The sequence below is a fragment of the Limanda limanda genome, chromosome 4 (assembly GCF_963576545.1).
Source record: "Limanda limanda chromosome 4, fLimLim1.1, whole genome shotgun sequence".
In the NCBI taxonomy this organism is placed as follows: Eukaryota; Metazoa; Chordata; class Actinopteri; order Pleuronectiformes; family Pleuronectidae; genus Limanda; species Limanda limanda.
In genome coordinates, this window is record NC_083639.1 from 4657180 (window position 1) to 4678332 (window position 21153).

At 38.9% G+C, this 21153-nt stretch overlaps 1 protein-coding gene across 1 annotated transcript; it reads right to left on the reverse strand.

The window, feature by feature from the left end:
• Positions 1 to 1540: 1540 nt before the first annotated feature.
• Positions 1541 to 16789, reverse strand: fkbp5 (FKBP prolyl isomerase 5). The gene is made up of 11 exons (XM_061069975.1): positions 16385 to 16789; positions 10911 to 11043; positions 10638 to 10782; positions 9661 to 9803; positions 8474 to 8588; positions 8190 to 8346; positions 7066 to 7156; positions 6834 to 6917; positions 6197 to 6382; positions 5840 to 6079; positions 1541 to 5118 (listed from the first exon to the last, which is right to left on the reverse strand). The coding sequence occupies exons 2-11, from the start codon at positions 11013 to 11015 to the stop codon at positions 5011 to 5013; spliced, it is 1374 nt and encodes a 457-aa protein (XP_060925958.1). The 5' UTR covers positions 11016 to 11043; positions 16385 to 16789; the 3' UTR covers positions 1541 to 5010.
• Positions 16790 to 21153: the final 4364 nt, after the last annotated feature.

Sequence of the window (21153 nt, forward strand, 5' to 3'; positions counted from 1 at the left end):
CTGTGATGGTACCTCATTAAAAAAGCTCCTACTGTCACTGCAGAAAGAAATTCAAACCCTGGGCCGTCAGCAAAGGAAGTTGCTCCCTGTGAAACTTGAGAAACGGAAAAACAACGAGATTGGAGTTGACATGTAGGGCTCACCCACCCAAGCACAGCCTGAGACAGAGGATCATATTTACTTCTGGTGCCTTAACATAACAGTATGTCTTGTGTAGCCAGAACCTTTCTTCATACACATGTTCAGATCAAACACACATACAAGACAGTTGATTGCACACTTCAATTTTAAGCTGTTGATTTACGGCATGTATTTGATCTGGGCTCATTCCAAAACTTTACCCACTAATTAATTTATTTTGTTATTGTCACCAAAATTTTGTAAACGTCATTTTTTAAGCATTTATGGCAAACACTGATCCTTAAATCAGTTTTTTTAATTTTCCTACACTGAAAATGGTTGATAATGAGTGGGCTCGTGATGATAGAAGGAACCAAATGCAATAGAGAAACTCAGTGTTGGCGATAACAGTCAGAACCACAGAGATTATATTTTTTAACAAGAGTTAAACAGATTGTATTTTTACCTTAGTTTTAAGCTTGCTTAATTCTACTTTTTACAAAGAATACTCATTGATGAATTTTACAAGTTAATGTTTGTATATAGTACACACAGCATGTCATTTTTGAAATATGTGCCAAAAGTTTGTTGTGTAACACAAAGATGCTCTAATGTGACATTTAAGGATCAAGGATTTTCTATTTTTAACTTGAACAACCAGTTGTTGTTTTAATCATTAAAATCTTTGTGTGATTGACAAATCATTGGATTGGTAGATAATTTGTCATTAATTATGGGATATAAGGCGTATTAAACATTGTACTGTAAGCACAATAAGTATTTTCCGTGGATGAGGCAATAAGATATTGATGTAGGTATTACAGGCCTCATTAACCTGGCACATCATCATTATTGATTTATTTTCACCTATCTGATCAAACTGAATGTTAGCATTATGGTGATGAAATCAAATAGTAATTCAGGTCGAATAGCAGTATCACATTACCTTTTTTTTTAAAATTCATTATAATAATAATAATAGTTTTTGTTGCTTGGGAGAAAGGTTGTTTCATGATCATTTTGTTTTGTATAGAAATGTTAAAAAATAAAATGTTGACTAATAAAATGTAGACTAATTCTACAATGACTGTTTTTTTGTGATTCAGACCCATGAGCACAAAACATTAGGTCATGAAATGCATGAACACATTTCGGCAGTCTAATTTTCTGATCAACTACAATAGCAGGCATCAGTTACACAGCCATGAAAACAATCTCACAAGGTGCTTTTGACAGCCAGCCTGATTGATTATTGTTTAAAATAGTTAGATAAATTGGAGAATTCCTTGTTTTCTGTCAATGATGATGAACTGTCGATTCGCAGAAGCAGCAGAGCAGCCACCTGATGTGTCACCATTTTTAAACCAGTGGCTATCAGTTGGCAGTTCATTAGAAACACTAATTACGAAACATTCTCCACTCAAGGTTACAATATTTAGTTTTTATTCGGATTAGAGTTGTTGATTTAACTGTACAATCCTGTTGGAGGATGCATTTTGTGTGTTAGTGTTATTGTCAGTTATTATTATTTAGTTTATCGCCTATTAATATAAAGGTGCCCATGGTAGGTTTTAGTTCGGATTTCTATTATTCAAAATTTTGACACCTAGATTTTTATTCTTACTGCAAATGTATGTCGGGTTTCAATCGGTTGTCCTGATTATTAATAATCAACATCAGTATTAGACTTAAACCACATATTGTTTGACCCCTAATCAACTTAAGAGGTGAAGTTATGTCACTTGTGTGTTCACACTTTGTTTCAGCTGCCCCCAAGTGGCCAATAGTATGTTATTGCAGGTTTTGGAAAAGTAATACACTTTTTTTATTATAACATGTCATTTGGCGAACGCTTTTATCCAAAGCGACTTACAATTAATGCATTCAACATCTATGAGGGGCCGTTTAGGAGTTCAGTATCTTGCCCAAGGACACTTCAGCATGCAGATGGGGATGACTGAGGATGATTGAACTCTTTACCACCTCAGCCACAGCCGCCCAAACTTCATGCATCTGCATCTTAGATTGGCTTGTACACATGACCGGAGAGGAGCAATGGGTTAAACCTGAATGAGAACAACTGTCTATGTTTAAGATCTGCAATGTCAAAAGTTTGTATTAAAGTTGGAATATTCGTACCATTAAAATACAGTGATGAAAGAATACAACTTTAATTTATATTTGTTATAATACAATTGCATCTAGACCAATAAATGTGATATTTCAGGAAAGAGATGTAAAATCAAGCAATTAAGAAAATGGCCATTATATATTGGATAGTTCGGTTAGTCTACACTTCAACTCATACTCAATTTCTTTTAGATTTCATCTCTTTCTCTCAAAAACTCCTTTGTGTTTTTTCATATTTAACAATATCTATGGCAATATTGCTGTAATGGCAAAACCAATGTCTGAAGATATTTTACAGTAAAATAGTGGCCTGTAACTTAAATAATAACATATTTCTTTAAATGCAACTCTTGCATTTATTTAATGCTTTCAAGGTGCAAAAAAATAAAAACTATATAAAGAAGACATGAACAAAGGTACCTTGTTTTTTTTTGTCTGAAAATATTTCTTTTGCATAAATGCTGGTTTAAAACAACGCTCACACTTTGCTGTACAGGGCAATGATCTTTTGAATACATTTTAAACATTTGATATGACAAACAGTAACACTTCACTTTCTAATAAAACCAAGCTCACATCAGTCAGGCTGCAGTTGAACCCACTGCATGTTATCCTGCTTGTTGTTGTCAAAGCTCCCCAAAAATATTCCTGAAATTTACAAAGTGATGAAAGTAGCAGTAAGAGGCCTGTAAATCTATCTGCAGTCGACAGAGGGGGATAAATAGTCTGTATGATCGCCTAAGGAAAAAAGTACTTCATGCTCATTTCCACTGTACAAAATGTTTGAATGTTCAGAGCCAGCAGTACTTGAAAACATTTAGCAACAAGCAGTTTGAAAACCTTGCTAGCATACAACAATATATATTAAACACACACACATACACACGGTTGACATTTTACACAAAATATTTAAGACAGCTAAGGTTTTCATTCTGAACCAACCGATCATTATAAAACAGCTTGAGATTATTGTCCGGATTTGATCCAGACATTTTCATGAAAGATAAGTGTTGGTTTTACTGTCACCAAAGTGCATCATTGTCCACTATCCACTGACATTCACACGTTTAAAAAAAATAAAATTAAAATAAAACACAAAATAGATGCAGTGAAATCAAGAGACACCTTTTCTGGGACTGAGGCAAAAACAAAAGAACGGCACCGATGTGAAATTATGGAGTTGATCACATTACCAGAGTTGAAAGAAAATGCTGAAATTTCTGAAAGACTGAGAGTAAAACTGTGGTTCTGAAGATTTTAAAGCTTAGTTGTAATTTGTGTGTCCGTCTTCCGCCTGCACGCACACAGACAACACCGGGGGGGCCGCCCTGTCAGACACAACACCGGGGGTTGGGGCTGATTTCATTATCAAATGCCTTCTCTTCGAGGTAAGATTGAAACAGATGATACATTTTTCTGACAGTAAAGGTAAAGCAGCATGTGTTCACTTGTTTTATTAAAAGTGTGTGTGCGCTGACAATCATTGCTGTGCTGTTAGCCGATAGATCAACATATATATATATATATATCATTTTACAGTTGCGCTTAATTTTGATTAAGGATTTTTTAAGCTGCCTTCGGTTTAAATTGTAATCAGTCCATATAGATTATGTTTGTTTTTTCTGTTATCATGCCCATAGACGTCTATCATCTGCTGTTTTTACTATCTTCTGGGTTTTAGAGACAAAATATAACAGTACAACAAATGAATAATGGCCCATCATGCATGTATTCATGAATAACTTATTTTAGTGCATGCACAACCGTGGTCTAACTCAAGCCAGAAACAATGCCTCGTTCTTGCCCAAAAACAAACTGCTAAATTTGAATTGTATTTCTATAAATAATCTTGCTAACAGTTCTTTTATAGGCATTAAAAAAATATTTTACCTTTATATGTAGTCGCTTACTAAACACAGTAAATATGTTAGTAGTTTGTGCTTTTTTCAGTCTCTCGTCTCTGCTTCTGCTGTTTGCTGATTGGAAACACGAGGAGGAACATTTCTGTTTATTTCTCACGATATTGAACGTTCGTGGGTGAAGGAGATTTTAATTTTGGTAAGTTCTTGATTTGTCTTTTTTCGGTATTTCCCATCATTAAATGATTTCAGGCTTGTTTGAATGTCTATACTCAATGTCGAAGCAAAACATTGATGGTTATTTACTTTTCTTACGTCTTAGAATTTATCGTGTTCTCCTTTAACACAACAGTGATCTATCGGGATGTTTTTACCTTATATCCAAAGTACATAGTGCACATAAAAAATAAAAAATAAATTGCAAAGTTTCAAGTCTGAATCCCAAACATCTTGTGACACATGCATGCAGCTGCCCAAGAAAAGGCTTAATACCAAATATAAGTCTGACAGTGCAGTTTTGGAATCAGAAACACACTGTCGAGGCACATCTCAGCACTACACAGCCTAAAGACAAGGGAAGTGGAACTCCTCTGTGTTTCTGGAGAAACTTGATATATTTTAATGGGGCTAGAAGAGCTCACCAAATCTTAATTCACTGATTCTGCTGCACTAAATCCACAGGGATGAGCGTCCTGGCAGTAGCACAGTCCATGTGACAGGAGAGACGCTGTTTGGCTTGGAAATGTTCCTGCTTACACTCTGTTTTATATGCAGAAATGGTGACGCTGGATTTTGGGATAAAGAGGTTTGGATTAGAGGCTTTTATTTGACTTTGTCCTTGCCTCTGCTGCCTGGGCTTGGAAAGCAGAAGCAAGGCTTGTCTTTTCTCCCCTTTCAAGTGTCACTGGTACGACGGGCGGTCCTGACTACTCCGCCGCCGTTTGATTCCCACTTCTCCGTTCATGCTGCTCCTCGTGCTGTCATTCCGCCTCCTCTTCGGTCTCCCACTCTGTATGAAAGACAAGTGTAAAACTTCTTGAGAATCCACTTAAATATTCAATCAATTAAAAATTTAAAGTGTGACCTCAGTCAAATCAATTGAAATAATTGAAATATATACATATGATTGGATGTTAATATCCATAAGTTGTTTTAGTGACATGTTGTGTCAAAAAGTACGTCAATCACCACTAGAGGTCAGAAGTGTATCACTAAGGAAAGCCCAGTGATACACAGGAGGACAATGCAGTGCAACACTTTACTATCAAAACTAACTGAAAGATGTTAAAGCAATTTTTAAACCAGCTGGGATAAGACAACTATAAACCAGAAAAGACAACAGCAAATCAAATAACACAAACCCATAATCATAAAACAAAAAGGCAAATAAGACAACACAACAACAAATAAGAAAACACAATTGTTGTGTTGTTCTTATGTTTTTCTCTGATTTGCACTTCAGGACGACCATAATGAATGTTTTTCCTCTAATAGGGATAAATAATGGGGGCCTTGATAGAAAGTCATTTGTTAAATAAAATTATAAAACAGTATGAGAACTGTTTTGGTGAGAACTAAAAACTAACCACTTCCTAAAAAGGCCATAAAAAAGTGACTCAGTCCTGTGTGCGTGACTTTGTTGCAATAGCAATAATTATTCCCAATAATTATAGTGAAAAAAAGCAAGGGAGAAAAACAATAAAACATGTCAGAAAAGCGCCTTTACAGACCTTGGCGTCCCGTTCAGCAAATTTCTGGAACATGTTAGCGTAGGTCTTCTTGTCCTGTTCGTGATGTTCCTTCATCTTGCTCTGACAGTCGGAAATCTGAGCCCGAGCCGCTCGATTCGAGGGGTTGACTTGAAGCACGAGCTGAAAGTCTACCAGAGCGAGGCTGAACTCGTTGCGTTGGAGACGTGCCTCCCCACGACGATACAGAGCTTTCTCATTGTGCTCTTCAATCTCAATCACCTTATCCACACAAAACAAGAGCACCCACAGAGATTGGTTATGCAAATGTGCAGAAGAACAGCAGCTACAAAGAGACACTTTCATAATGGACAATCATCAGGCGCATGCTGCTCTCACCTTGTTGCAGTTCTCCACTACCTGGGAGAACTCCTTTATCCGCAGGAAACACAATGCTAAATTAAGGTGGGCCGTCACAATGACGTCTTGTATCTTCTTCTGCTGATCCATCCCAGTACCACACTCCATCTCCAGCCAGGAAACAATGCGCTGGTACTGGATGACGGCCTGGAAGATTCTCCCAGCCTGATAGAGGATGGTAATGGGATCTTAGAAACAAGAAGAGAAATCCTTTGTCGTGGCACTCAGACCTCTGCCAAGGTCCAACAGGCCCCTAGTCAAACCACGTTTAAATTACATAATTCCTGATTCTATTTGGATCCGCACAAAATTAGCAAATTAGCAAAAATCATAAATATCAGTGCCCTTCATTTTCTCTAGGAAATGGTGAAAATCGCGGCGCCCCAAATTACTAAAGGAGGTGATATAAAAATTCTTAGATTCCTAGATTTTCCCCTTTGTCCAGATTCCTGCCAAAATGACATTTTTTTTCCTTGGCCCATAAGCCCCTCTTCAAACAAGATTCAATTAAATGTGTTTTGTAGTTTTTACATAATCCAGCAGACAGAGAGACAAACAGCAACAACAGCACAACTTCCCCGGCAGAGCCTTTAAATGATCCATGTGGGAAACATACCTTAAAATACTGATTCCCTTTATGCTTCACTCCACCAGCCAAATCCAGCTTTTCAATCAAATCCATTTCCCAGGATTCTTTAGCCTTTTGGGAAAAAAAGTGAGAATCACACAAAGTGAGTAAACACAGTTGTTTGTCTAAGGCAGATTTACCCAAAATAACACACATGTTGAATAGAATATATGATATGTAATATATTAATCAAACCATGAAAAGTAGAAAAAGAGCTCACACTTTGAAACTCTTTGAGGGAAACTTCGTAAACAAGGTCTTTGTCTGGTCCAACTTTGTACTCGGATTTACCTTCGCTTCCAAATCCATACCTGTAAAAGCACAAGAACATTTCTTAAAACTTCACATCCTTTTAGAAATAAAAGTTATACTGCTGTCAGAACTTGCATTGGAAGAAGTATTTCCCATTGAGATGAATGGAGATTCTTTTAAGCTGGAGAAGCATTATGGTTTGTCCTCGTCGTAAGTGTGTCTTTATTTTCCACTGTGAGATTTGTCTCTGTGTAAATTGACTACGTGCTGGCATGAACCTGAGGCAAGGTTCGCAACTGTTTTGAATTCCTGGTACTTATCACCAGTGCTTTGTATTGTTTGGCCTGGGGGCATGAAGGGGAGGTTTGTTCTGGGTGGGGTTAAGGGAATTATGATGTGGTTTTGACACTACTTTGTGTCTTTTATAGTTTCTTAAAAATTCTAATCCCTCTCTTTTTTATTTCAGTTAAATGTTTTTTTAATTAGAGAAAAAATAAGATGAGGTCTGCGAAAAACAACCCTAGATTTTCTTTACGTGTTTGTGTTTCTCTAAGCGCTCAGATCATTCACGACTGCCAAATGTCTATCCCTTCATTGCTCAATATTAATAATATAATAATGCAATATGTAACAATATATATTGAGTAACAATCACACAGGATGTTTCTGTTGGTTAAGTTATTTCGCTCTTGATAATTCAAGTACAGACATTCTCCAGAGATTTCCTTTAACATATGGAGAATGATGCAGGCGACGGTCCAAGTTAAACGTTTTCACAACAACAGGAAAATATCTAGAGCGTTCAGACAAGTTGTGGCGTCTGGGTTGAGCATGCGGGAGGCCGTGGGAAACACAGTGTTTTACTTTAAAACACATCCACATCGGCGTCCGCCTTTATCACCAAAAGCTCTCGATTTCATCATCTGTTCAGTTCAGTATGCTTCCTCTACGTTTGCGGCCCCTCTTTTTCAAACTGACATGTTTGTATTCTTCCAGGTTCATGTTAGCAACGCCATCGATACGCCTACTCGCTCAGAAATCTTCCTACTGTAACTGGAGAAGGACCACATTTCAAGATTTGAATTGACTCACTTTGGTTGTAAGTAAAGTACACAGCACTCTCCTCTCTGCATCTTGTCCATGGCTCGGTCGACTCCCAGCGGAATGCCTTTATCTTCAGCCTCACCGACAACAAAGGTGACGTCCCTGCAGTCAAACAGCCGACCACCACAGCTCCCCTCCAGGTGCACTGTGGGACACGCGGCGCAAATTACGACACAGTTTCACTTCTGACGTAAACTGTTAAACTTGCTGGTGTTGTTTGGCTAAACTGGCACAACATCAACACCTGTCCTCGAAGCAAAGACGGCTGTTACCTTTTACAGTTGCTCCTTCATTGGGATTTGTGTATCCCTCCCCTTTGACCTTTATTCTTCTGATGATGCCGCCGTCATCTGTGAGCTTCTCTCCTTCGAACTTGAGCAGCTCCATCTGTTATTGATGTAAGAAGTTATTAAATCATTATTCTGCACAAGACTGAAAAACAAACAAGTAGGAGTCATCACACACGATAAAAAAAGAAATAATGATTAATGAAGATTCAATACGGATGAAACAGGCACTCTTGTATACGCTTTACTTTATATCTCTTTCATAGGGCAAAACAAATATAATGTAGTAGTGAGCTTAGATAATCAGATGCCTCTCTCCTATCTAACCACTAAACATCAATTGTATCCCTTTTATTTCCCCTTAAGTGGCTTTAAAAAACATCTTATTCCACTCTGGCAGTTCCGCATCAGTCTACAAGTATAACTACTGCAACATTTTGAAAGCTAAGCTATATGTTATTTACACTGGCAGAAATATTCAAACCCAGGACTATGTTGGTTATCACTGCAGCATTCAATTACATGGTCTTGTGCATTTATTTATAGACTTATAAATGCACCTCTTGCCACATTCAGATAACTTTGGAAATTCAGCCTCTTTTTTAGAATTCAAATTAAACTTCTGTAGGTTACAACAAAGTTTTTAATGATGTTGCCTCTTAATTGAATAAATAATAATAATATAAATAATAATATTCTTCTTTGAAGACATGTTTTGTGATTGATTATCTGTTTATACATTTGTCTCCACTCTCCAATTATAAAGTTATAAAATTATCCCTGAATAAAAACATTAACAACTTTATTAGAATGCGTGTAAACTGCTTCTCAGGACGTATCTATATACTGCTTAAAAATGCTAAATAAGAGTAGTTATTGTTACCCAACATTCAATACCTCTGTTAGAAATAGCTCATGAACCTGCACAGGACATGATGAATGATCACACTCAACACTGAACACCTGCTAATAGAAGCTGTTGATGCAATAAATAATAGTACATTTTTATGACTAAATGTTTCCAAGGGGTTAAACTTGTGGAGCAGAAGCAGATCGTGAGAAAAGCGGAATTGAACTCCAAACCAACTGCTAAGACTGACAAACACTAAACTCTTTCTGGCACACAGCCCTGAATCTCTGGCACAGAATGCCAGCTGCCATGGCACACCTACCTCGAACACTATGAGGGAGTTGCGAGGGATTTTGTTGGGACTTCCAGAAGATCCGTAAGCGTATTCTGGTTTACACAGTAACGTGCACACCTCTCCTTCCTGCATGGACAGCACACTGATGTCCCACGCCTTTAGGACTTGTCCTGTGAGATTATACATTAAAAAGAAAAACAAGTACGATAAGAACAATAACTGGTAACTCAGTCAACATTGGGATCCCTTGACTCCTCAACAACACACCGGCCAAGTTTGGAATTTTAATGTATGAAAATTTGTCGAGGAAAGAGAGAGAAATTCATAAATGTATTTAAAGGATAGTCAAACATTTTGGGCAATGTTCTTTCTGGTGGCAAGTTAAGATTCTGTTAAGAAGCTGAAGCCAACAGCCAGGTAGCCTAGCTTAGCATTAAGTATGGAAACAAGATGAAGGGGCTTGTGTCCATAACTTCCCAAAAACAAAGATGTAACATATTGCCCACTGCAACACTTAAACATCAGAGTACACTACACCACAACTTGGTGTTTTAACTTTGACTGTGACTTTTTGTACAGATCCAACAAATAATATTTAAACCTGCAGCGAGGAACCTTTTTCAGTTCATTATTTAGTTTGTGAATATATAGTATAATACTTTCTATAGCCTTTTCAAAATAATGTACAAATGCCAACCTGCAACAGCATCAGAAACTTTTATTGGATGCATCATAGGTTTGAATAGGCTATATACTCCTAGTTGCTGTAGCCAACTCTGTGTCCATTGCTCCCATCTTTATGTCTGGCAAACGTGCTATTTGACATAAAACACATTGAAACCCGAGTGCCACAGACACCACAACTCATTTGAAAAGGGCTTAAAAGTACCAGATGTTCTTTTTACCTAACAATCATGAGAGTGGGGTCAATTCTCCAAATGAGGATGTTTCCAAAATATCCAGCTATGCCCTTAAGAGGCTTTGACAGTCATGCATGAACTCACCTTTTCCCAAATTGAAGCAAAAAGGTTCTTTACGATCTCGACTGCAGTCAAACTTCTTCCCTGTGAGCAGCTTTCCAGTGTAGTGTACAGTCACTCTGTCTCCAATCATCGGTTGGTTTCCATTTAATCCTGGACGCTTCACAACCTACCAAACAAGACGAAATTCCAGCATTTTCACAGAGAAAATAAAAGAAACAGGAGCCAGCAACAACAGACACAAAAGAACCATGCAGGTCATGTGTAGGGACGTACAAATGTAAAAGGGTTAAATACCTTGATGACTCCTTGGTCTTTGTTGGGTGTTATATCAATGCCCTTTGCAGCAAATATGGCTGTGGCTGACCTGGGATCCATAGGTAAATCCTGATCAGTGGTCATTTCTGCACTAGGGCGTTACACGGTAAAACTGCAACAAAAAATGTGAACACACATCTATGTGTCAGTGAAATGAGCACTATTAATACCACATCATGATGACTCAGGTTTTCCTTTGAGAACAAACTTCAAACAACGAAAACTTCAAACAACGAAAACAAGAATGACAAGCATCACCTGCCATGGTCTCCTCAAATTAAACTTTGCAAATTGCACACACTCAAATATCAGTTATCTTAAATTTCATTAAGATCCATGAATAAGAAAAAAGGAAAATCATGGATTCAATCCCTGATCCGAATCTGCACCGAGATTTCATTGGTTCTTCCTGAAGCATTTCCACATCCTTCCACCAAGTTTCGTGGTAATCCGTCCTTTACAATAGCTGGCCGTAATTTATGTGTAATCTTGTTCACAAACAAACAAACAGACGGTAAAAACCTTGGCTGAGGAAATAATACAGGAAATAAATTTAACCAGTGGAGCTGAGCCAAAAAATCAGGATCAATATGGAAAATGTATCAATACAAGATTTGCGTATTTGCCCAGTGAATGTGTCTTTTTCTTCACATTATATAACCCGTTGCTATTTAAGGACACATGCTCTAAATTCTTGTATTGAACTGAAGGTACCTTTACTGTTTTTATTCTGCTAGAGCCACATTACAGTGATTTCCTTTGTACTTTGGAGTGTGGCTGTGATATCGCCAAATGGTATCACACCTCTACAGATGAATTATTACATAAAAGTAGATCGTAGTCAAAGGCAGCGGCGGCTACAGTTGCTAACGTTTTTTTTTCTCCTTGTAACGTGCTTCATTCTTGGAGAAACAGTTTGTTCAAGATTATTACTTTATGGACCTGTTATAAATGGCATCCTGTTATTTAATAGAGCGAACTGAGACAGAATCTCATATCAATACCGTCACTGTTTGTTTTGCAGGAGCATTTTAACACGAGTTGAAACAGCGTATAGACGGGACCATTTCGACTGGACCGCGCTAACACTGTGCTTATGAAGCTGCGCCATCACAAAAAGATCCTCTTCGTCTCTCTCAGTGTTTGTGAAGAAGACGATGAAAGCATATGGTCACGACCCTTCAATTCAGCGGTGATATAATGACTTAATATCATGCTTCATGTCGTCTGGTGATGTCGTGTGGATATGTTGTCATCTCGGGCTCTGTCAGCCTGTGTTACTGTTTACTGATAGAGTTTTTTTGATAGTTTTACGGCCTTCACATCCATAACTAATTATCCTTTCTCACAGTTTTCTTCTTTCCGCGACAGATTGTCACTCAAAAAAAGTAAAAAAATCAGTCAAAAATAATTCCATATTGTATTTTCTCGCACTTTCCCAATTTTCTGCCAATAAATTAACTCTCATGTATAAAAAAAATAAAGATGCCAACTGATTCATTTCTTTTCTATTTTCATTTCTATGTCTGCAAAAAAATGTCATAATAAGACAGAGAAAGAAAGACATTATTTGAGCAGGAATTTGAAACCATATTTTGACATTTGACAGTTTCAATACACAAATATACCAGACAGGTGAATAGACTGAAGCTTGAATAGTTAATTTCAGTACCAATATGATACCCTTCATTCTATCAAGTATCACAGATACATCGACTTATATGATGTTCTTATATGCGCTGATATGAAAAGTTAATTTACGATACATGATGCTGAAAAAGAGGATTTTAAAAAACACGTGTTGTCACATAGATTGTCCAGCAGAGCCTGCTCCGAGTGTGTGTGTGTGTGTGTGTGTGTGTGTGTGCCATGCAGTGCGATGCATTACAGTTTATGTCTTTTTTACAACCTAACGTCAGAATTGTCATTGGCCCCAAAAAACCCATCGTCAGTCAGGCTCTATTTAAAGCTCTTTGAAATGTCTTGCTTTGAGAAATTTAAAACCTCTTTTTTATTTTGTGCAACAAAAGAAACCAAAACTCTGATGTTAAATGTTAACTAGAATACTGAACTATCAAAACTTAGAAAAGGTAAACAGTATTATCAATCTGACCATTCATTAAAGACAGAAATATAGTGATTGTTATATAGTGGTAGCTATAGTACTGCTGATATATCCCTGATGTATTTTTCCTATCATTTTTAATACCTTAATTTTAAAAGAACGTATGTTCTTTTTAGACAAAAACCTAAAGTCTTTGCAGGAGCTTTGCCTGATTTAGAGAAAAAAAAAAAAAGCTTAACATTTAGAGTCAAATTTTGATCAAGGATTTACTAATGAAAAAACACAAACAAGTTTGCACTCTAACCAAACATTCAATGGCAGCTCTTGCTCCATACTGACAGACAGATGCTGTTTGCCGTCTCACACGTTCATGTGTCACCTGCAGCTTTGCCAGAGCAGTTAAACAGTTATGACCTGTTGGTGCTACAGCTGCTAAACCTAACCTCTCTACATCGCAGCCGCGATATGTGTCGACTCACATTTCTGCTCTCTCTGTAAACGTGGCTGCAGGCGCTATCAAGTCTGCCCTGGCAGAATAATCTCGTCTGCAGACAATCAAAAGGTTTGCTGTGTTAAGCAATTGGCAAATGCTGTTCGGTGATTATTAATGTGCGTAACAGCTCAGACGTTAGCACTCGCTCACATGGCATCAGATCACAGCTGTTCTGGAAGCGTGTCAGGATGTTGCTAATGTTAGGCCGAGGTTATGAAGTAACATGAAGTCAAATCTATCACTCATGATGAGATATAGATGGGCTAGAAACAAGTGTTTAGTTCTTCACTTCATTAGATTCAAAGGTTTCAAGCCCAAAACAAACCAACTCTCATTTGAAAATTATATCCAGGAACAAAAAAGTGTATCAGTGACGATATTTGTACAAAAGCTTAGTTTTGTGTTGTGTTGTCTGTGTTTCCAAACTTTAAAAATAAAGATAAGAGATTTCCTCAAAGAGGCCACAATGCAAAGATTTTGACCACCCTATAATTCCAGCCACATCCCCTGGACATAATGTTACATTAAGCCTGAGGAGAGAAGAGTACGAATATTTCTTTGTTGTATTGATCTCTTAAGAATGTTTTGAATCATATTGACATTTGCATTAAGGCTTATTAGGAACGTGAGGGAGAGGACCGGTTGTGCTGATCAGACTCTTGTGGCCACTGAATATTTCAACAGAGATAGTTGACAGCTATAAACTTTGCTCACGGGCCAACATTCTGACTGAGGACAACGGCAGCTCTCATTACCTGCTTCTCTTCTCAATATGCTTCCCTCTGCGATCCGATCTGACTCTCAGAACATCCCAGATGGCTTTGACGACCATGTGCAAATATTAGGACATTCTGCCGAGGAGACTGAGTTTGTAAAGAGCCTGTAAATATGAACATTAAGCCGCAGAGCTCGGCCTGAGATGCACAATCTCTGGCAATAAGCTCATCGTACTGAACATTTGTTTCTCGGTCAGATCCTGGGAACAGCTAGAGCTGAAGCCATGTGCCTTAACCCACGGGTTTAAAACCCATAAAGATTCATCTTAATGAAAGACGCACAATCTTTCCTGCTTCTTCAATTTCCGATCACTCACAAAGACCAAGTGTTCGTTTACTGGACTCTCAAACACAAGTCAGGACAAAATGTCCGTCTCCTCTGTGCTTATACACCTTGTCCTGTGTGTCTCTAGAATTTCATGGATTTCATTTTAGATGTAATTCGCTGTGCGTGTGTATGCATTTGTGTGTTTGTGTGTGCGTGTGTGTGTGCGCGCGTGCGTGTGTGTGTGTCTGAACACAATGTTCCTTCTATTCACAGTTCCCCGCTGGCAAAGCCTGATGGTGTTTACCAATCTGACCCCTTCACGTACGACACAGCTTCAATTTTTTGGATGAAAACGCATCTTTTAAATAGTCAAGGTAACCATAGTATCACATTTACAATCAACACAAGACAAGGAAGCAAGTGGAGCCAAACTGAGTCCAATTACCATTGTGAATAAAGTCGTATAATCAAAAGTAAACTCAATTAGTCAATTTCACAATTTGTCCTGTTGCCTCTCCCTCACGACAGATGCATTTCCATTAACACAATAAAGAGGGGGAACCCGTGTGCAGGAGTTACAGCACAGATAAGACGGCATGTGGGCAACATGTACCTAAACTCAGTTACCCTGCAGGGAGACGCAGGAACAGAGCACAATGAGAGCGAAGAGCACATCACAGACTGAACCCAGTGTGTCTGTGCACATTCACTGCCTCACGTCCTCGTTCTGCTGCTGATTCATACATCTGAACATTTGAGAACACACTGTGCACGACCCGAGCAACCATCCTGACTGACTGACATCCTGAGGCACAGCATTGTCTGAGACTGAGCAGAGGGGGGGCTTTTTTTTTTCTTCTTCTTTTTTTACGTGACAAATGTATCACAGGGGCATTAAGAAGGAGGCAGGGAAGGGAACTTAAGTTGTGGTATTGATTATAACTGGTAAAGCACGAGACGACAACAGGAGGTGGTCATCCTTTCCACTCCGTGTTGACGCATTCGGAACCAGTAAGTTGTGTCCCTGGCATCGAACACACTCCCGGAGCGGTTCCATTTCACCTCTGGGACTCAGTCTGAACCCTGCTCGGCGGTCAGAAGACTAAACGTCACACCTCAGCATCCAAAACCGCCGAGCCCACCATGACACCCACATGTCTCATGTTGTTGGGAGGCTAGAATTATCCCTCCTGTGACGAAAGGGCTATTCGAAATGAGCAGGAATCCACACAGGGTGATGTGGAGAGACCGATTCTGAGAAGCTGTGTGTGATGCAGCCCTGTAATTTTATGAAGATACACCTAAGCCTCAGGGGATTGTGGATGTAAACCGAAGTCCTAGTCATCATCACCAAGCGCCACAAGGAGCCACAGCCAAGTACCACACACACACACACACACACACACACACACACACACACACACACACACACACACACACACACACACTCACACTCACACTCACACTCACACTCACACACTCTCACTCACACACACACACTCACACACTCACACACACACTCACACACACACACTCTTATCAACCCTTATTTCAACAGCCCTGTGGGACGCAGCTGTAACCTTAAATGCCCCCAGCACCATCCTCTATCTGAAAGGCGAACAACTTCCACAGGACACATTCACTAAAAAAAATAAAAATAAAAACACAGTCAAATTGTTCTTATAGAGCTACTTTAACTATGCTTGTGTTTAAGTCTTTTGTATGATATATAATTATAATAAGCATTAAATTCACAAACCCCCATTGGAGCCTCGTGTCCTCTCACCAACTCCTCCATCAAGTCAGGAGAATAATAAAAAGATGTAGAAAAAAAACCTGTGTTACACTCACGTCGCCCGTGCTCTTCTTCTTCTCCTTATTCTCCTTCTTCTTGTTCTTCTTCTTCTCTCCGCCTCCGTGCTGCTATCTCACCCGCGACTGTTCAGTTCAAGAGCCTCTCTCCTCTCACATCCCGGGAACTAAATGTTCTGTCCATGTGCTTCCCTACGTGGATCTGTTGTCTCTCTCCCCTCCTCTCTCTCTATCCTCCTCCTCCTCTTCTTCTTCTATCACTCACTCCCTCCCCTCTCTCTCTCGCTCGCTCTCTCTCTCTCCTCACCTCCACCTCCTCCTCCACCACCTTGATCCCGGGGCTGTCTTTTTGGACGTGCCGGTGAAGTGGCCGCGTGGGGCTCAGACTTCCAAATGACACAGTGGAGGCAGAGAGAGAGAGAGAAAGAGAGAGAGAGGAGAGAGAGGGGGGAGAGAGAGAGAGTATCGTAGTGGGAGGAGGGTGTTTCAGTGTAACAGCGAGGGCAGGTCTTGGAAAGCGGCCACAAAGTAACACAATGTTCCGGCTGTACTGTAGCTTGTACCGCTGCCGCTGTTGATGAGAACACTGTGTTCCAATAGACACCCTGACCTGTAACCCGTTCCGTGCCGAGCCAGGCCGGGGGAGGGAACAGGCTGTACCGCAGCAGGCTGTCCTCTCTCTCTCTCCCTCTCTCTCTCTCTACCTCTCCCTCTCTCAACACGTATCGTGTGTGCGTGTGTTTGCGAAATGAAAGCTAACTTCGCTTCCCGGTAGCACGCGCTGTGAGACGGATGTGTGTCCATGTCGAGTCGGTTAAAAAAAAAAAAAAAAATTTAAAAAAAGAGAGAGAGAGAAGAAAAAGATAAGAAAAGAAAAACCGCCTTTTTATTCTTCTGTGTGTTTTATGTGATTGTTTACCGGATGTTGTTGTGGTTGAAGCTCAGTCGCTGTGATGTTCGTGTGACTTGCTCACAGGAAGGGATTCTGTTTTAACAAATGTGCATGAATGGTTTTTGCTATTCGGCCATGTATATTATGTTGTCTTTTCTTTTTCTTTTTTTTTGACTGTGGGATGATTCGTCATCTTTTCCCAAACAACGTTTGTGTTTACGTGACTGCGGTTCTCACAAATATTCATATTTTTCATGTGAGAGAAGCAACGTTATAATAGAAGACAAAGTACGAGGCATACGTTTTGACCATATTTAGTGTCAAATAATCAAAGAAAGGTCTGATCTTTTTTGAGATCTTGTTTGATAGTTGCCCACTCGCAGTGACTCACAGTGTAAATCCCAGTTAAACTGTGTCAACGTGTTACATGACTAATTTAAGTAAAACTTCTGTCACATGCAGTAACCCTTTCCTGCATTATTAGTGTGGTATAATCTAATACGTTTCATAAGCTCTTATTTTGCTAATCAAATATAACCCTGCCAATAAACAGGGACAGCTACCATGCAGCAAAAGATACATCTCTTTGAAATGTAATTAAACATGTTAATACACAAGCAAATAGCCAGTGTGTCAAGTACAAGTTCAGTACTTAAATACAATCTTCCAGTAAATGTGTTTAGTTACCTATACCTAACCTGTTATTATAGCCAATCAATGCTGAGATATCACAGTAGTTTCCCTGAAAGTACAAATAATCATGGAAAGTATTACCCACTGCATGGTCCTTGTTGAAGGGACATCTTGAAGTAATATAGGTTAGAGGTGGAGTTATAGTAAATCTGTTATGTTAGGAAGTATTATACAATGTGTTATATGTTATGAGCTCTTCATTTGCAAATTAAATGCTATATTTATATGCAACAGTGTTAGTGAATTAAATATTTACTTGATTGCCTCCTGTCAAAAAAGACCAGTGGAACAGAACCTCTCAATCACCTGATGTATATTCATTTAATACAGTTTTGTGTGTGTGTGTGTGTGTGTGTGTGTGTGTGTCTTCCTCAGTGAGTCCTGCTAGGGTTAGTATTTGGTTGAGTAACTTGTAGGCTCAGGTTTGCTTTGCACTGTTGTTCGCACACAGAGTTGAGATGTTTCTACGTGTGAAAATCCATGTCCAGAATCTCTTTGATGAAGTCACACGCTCACTATAATTAAACATATAGTTAGGGTCAATGTGCAAAAGCAGCTGAATTTCCCGTAAAAGTCATAAAAGACTTTTTATGGCTTTGCCTTTGTGCTGTTGTGGTCCGAGGATGCTGGCTCTGCGTGTTATCATGTGCATGTGCAATATTTGCAGTACAGGATGTTTTATGGCAGCTGTACGTATTAATGTCCCTCATACTTTTGAAATAAATGTTGAAAACCTTAAGATGTGGTTCAAATTCTTGGTGTGTGCGCGAGACAGTGGAGTCATTAAGATTCAGTCTATTCCCTTTTGTTGGTGCTCAGCCGAGTCCTTATAGCAGATCTCTGGTGGGTAAATCCCACAATCAGAGGCGGTGAGGACACTGTCTGACCACACGTCTGGCAGACGGCCATGGAGCCTTCGAAGGGAACATGATGATCCCGTTAATTATAAAGGTGACATAACAACACAAGTGAACCTGATTCTGCAGGCCCCGCAGGGATGTTGTCTGAGTAATCTTATCTGTGCAACCACTTATTGGAAGAAAGTAGGTTTCATAAACACACTCTGACATATTAGATCACTTCATTCACAGTCAAAGCTAAAGTAGCACAGACAGCCGTGGCCGTGTCGTGTAAAAACACAGCCAGCCCTCGTCATGCACCTCCGCCCACCTGAAGCTTTTAACTGTAAATATACAGACTTTTTTTTCTTTTTACTTGGAACTCGCTAAAAAGAGTTGACTCCATCTCAGGCAGGGACATGTTTGTTTTCTCAAACCCTGGTCTGAACTGCGGTGTCCTGGTAGCTTTGTTGGCACTTTGTCCCAAATGTGGACAAATGTGAACACAAGTGACCTGAGCTGAACTCACATGTATGAATAGATTTCTGTATTGACACACGGCCTAGGCTGTTGTCTTCCTTCCTGAAACACCGTGAGCATCTTGTTTCTGTTCCAGTGAAAGCCGCAGTGTGGTAGAGAACTATTAGCTAAATCAACTACTACAAAGGCTATAATGAACATGTTTAGCAAATATATATATATATATGTATATAGATTTGTACTGTTTAACTTTGCTTCAGGGCAACTTACTTCTTCTTGTAAAAGATTATAAATAAGTTTTCTCAACAAACAAAAAAACTATTGTATTCTTTCTTATAATACACCAATAAACAGTTTGCACTCTTCATATTTGCCTACACACATTTACAGAATATTGTATGTAGTATTAAAATCTATCAGGCAGCTGCAAGAGTCTGTCTGAATGAGTGTCTCGGTGTTACCAGAAGCACGCGGGTGAGTTCATGCAGGGATACAGGCTGCACAGTCATCAGGAAGTGAAACAGAACAGAATGTGCTGTACTAATCTGATTGAAAAACACTGCCCTGAGTGGATGCATGAAAAAAAAAAAAGGATGTTTCATTTACAACAGCTAAAAGGGGAATCGTACGACAGCAAGGGGGGGTGGGGGGTGGGGGGTACATACAAAAGAAAACAAACTGAGCTTTAACTCTTCATTTGTTGATTTAGAAAAGACCGGTGGTGGAAAAATAAGGCAGCAGACTCACACAGGCGGGCTGCGACGGAAATAAAGCTGAGCAACATAATGCTCTTTGTTTATGTTCTAGGCATCCTTGTTACGTACATGGGAGTAATCTCCTGAGTGATCCCTTTTATCCGTGAACTTTTGCCCCCTTGAAGTACAAGTTCTTTACCGCTGTGTCTGCCAAGGACCCTAAATAAATGATTCCTCGCTGCTGCTGATGAGGAAAAACACCGTGAACCAGTAACTACCAGGAGGAACCTCTTAATCACATCAGCTTGAATGTTAAAGGATTCTATTGTATTACTAAAACGTGTTTTCCCTCCTTTAATCAGTTATGATGACTTTATAAAAATCGGGCTAATCAGATAAATGATTAAACAGATGTCAGAGGGGAAAGGGGTATTTAGATAGTTTACACAAGTCAAAGCAGCAATAAAACACTGCAGAATACATCAAATAAAGTCAATGTATTACATTTGAAGTAAAACTATCATGAGAAAATGCACTTAATATCTAAAAATAAAATGACGTTATAAAAGAAGAATGCCCTCTACAGTGTTGTTATATAAGATAGTATTGGATTATTACTGAGAACTCATAATCATCTGTAATCCATTTAGAAACTCAGTCTGCAAAGTAACAACTAAGTATAGTTTTCCCATAGCGACATACTGTAGTAATGGGTTTGAAGTATGTATTTCTCTCTGAAATGTAATTAATCCGATGTATTAAGTGACAGTGAAGTTTGGAATTTAAGTCAAGTAGCTTGAGTAAATGCACTTAGATGCAGAAAACAGTCATTGAAATCCACTTAGTGGTCTTAGAAATAACAGCGGCCTGTGTTCATATATAAATGTCACTTGACGTCATATTTCAATTGATTTGCTTTTCTGCTAATGTTCCCCCTAATGTATTATTGTATAATACTGGAAACCACCTAACAATTTTTCATAACCTTGATACTCGTAACTTTACAAATAATTGCAAATTAACATTATTTTGAACGTTTACCCTGGAAAATGAGACATGAATAAAGTCTGTACTCTCACAAACGTCATTGAAAAACATGGTAAAGTAATGTGAATCTTCTCTGGGACTGTGATTATAAATGTCGAGTAAAAAGAACACATTGGTTTCCTTCAATAGTTTTCAACATCATCACAAACTACTCCCTGCAAA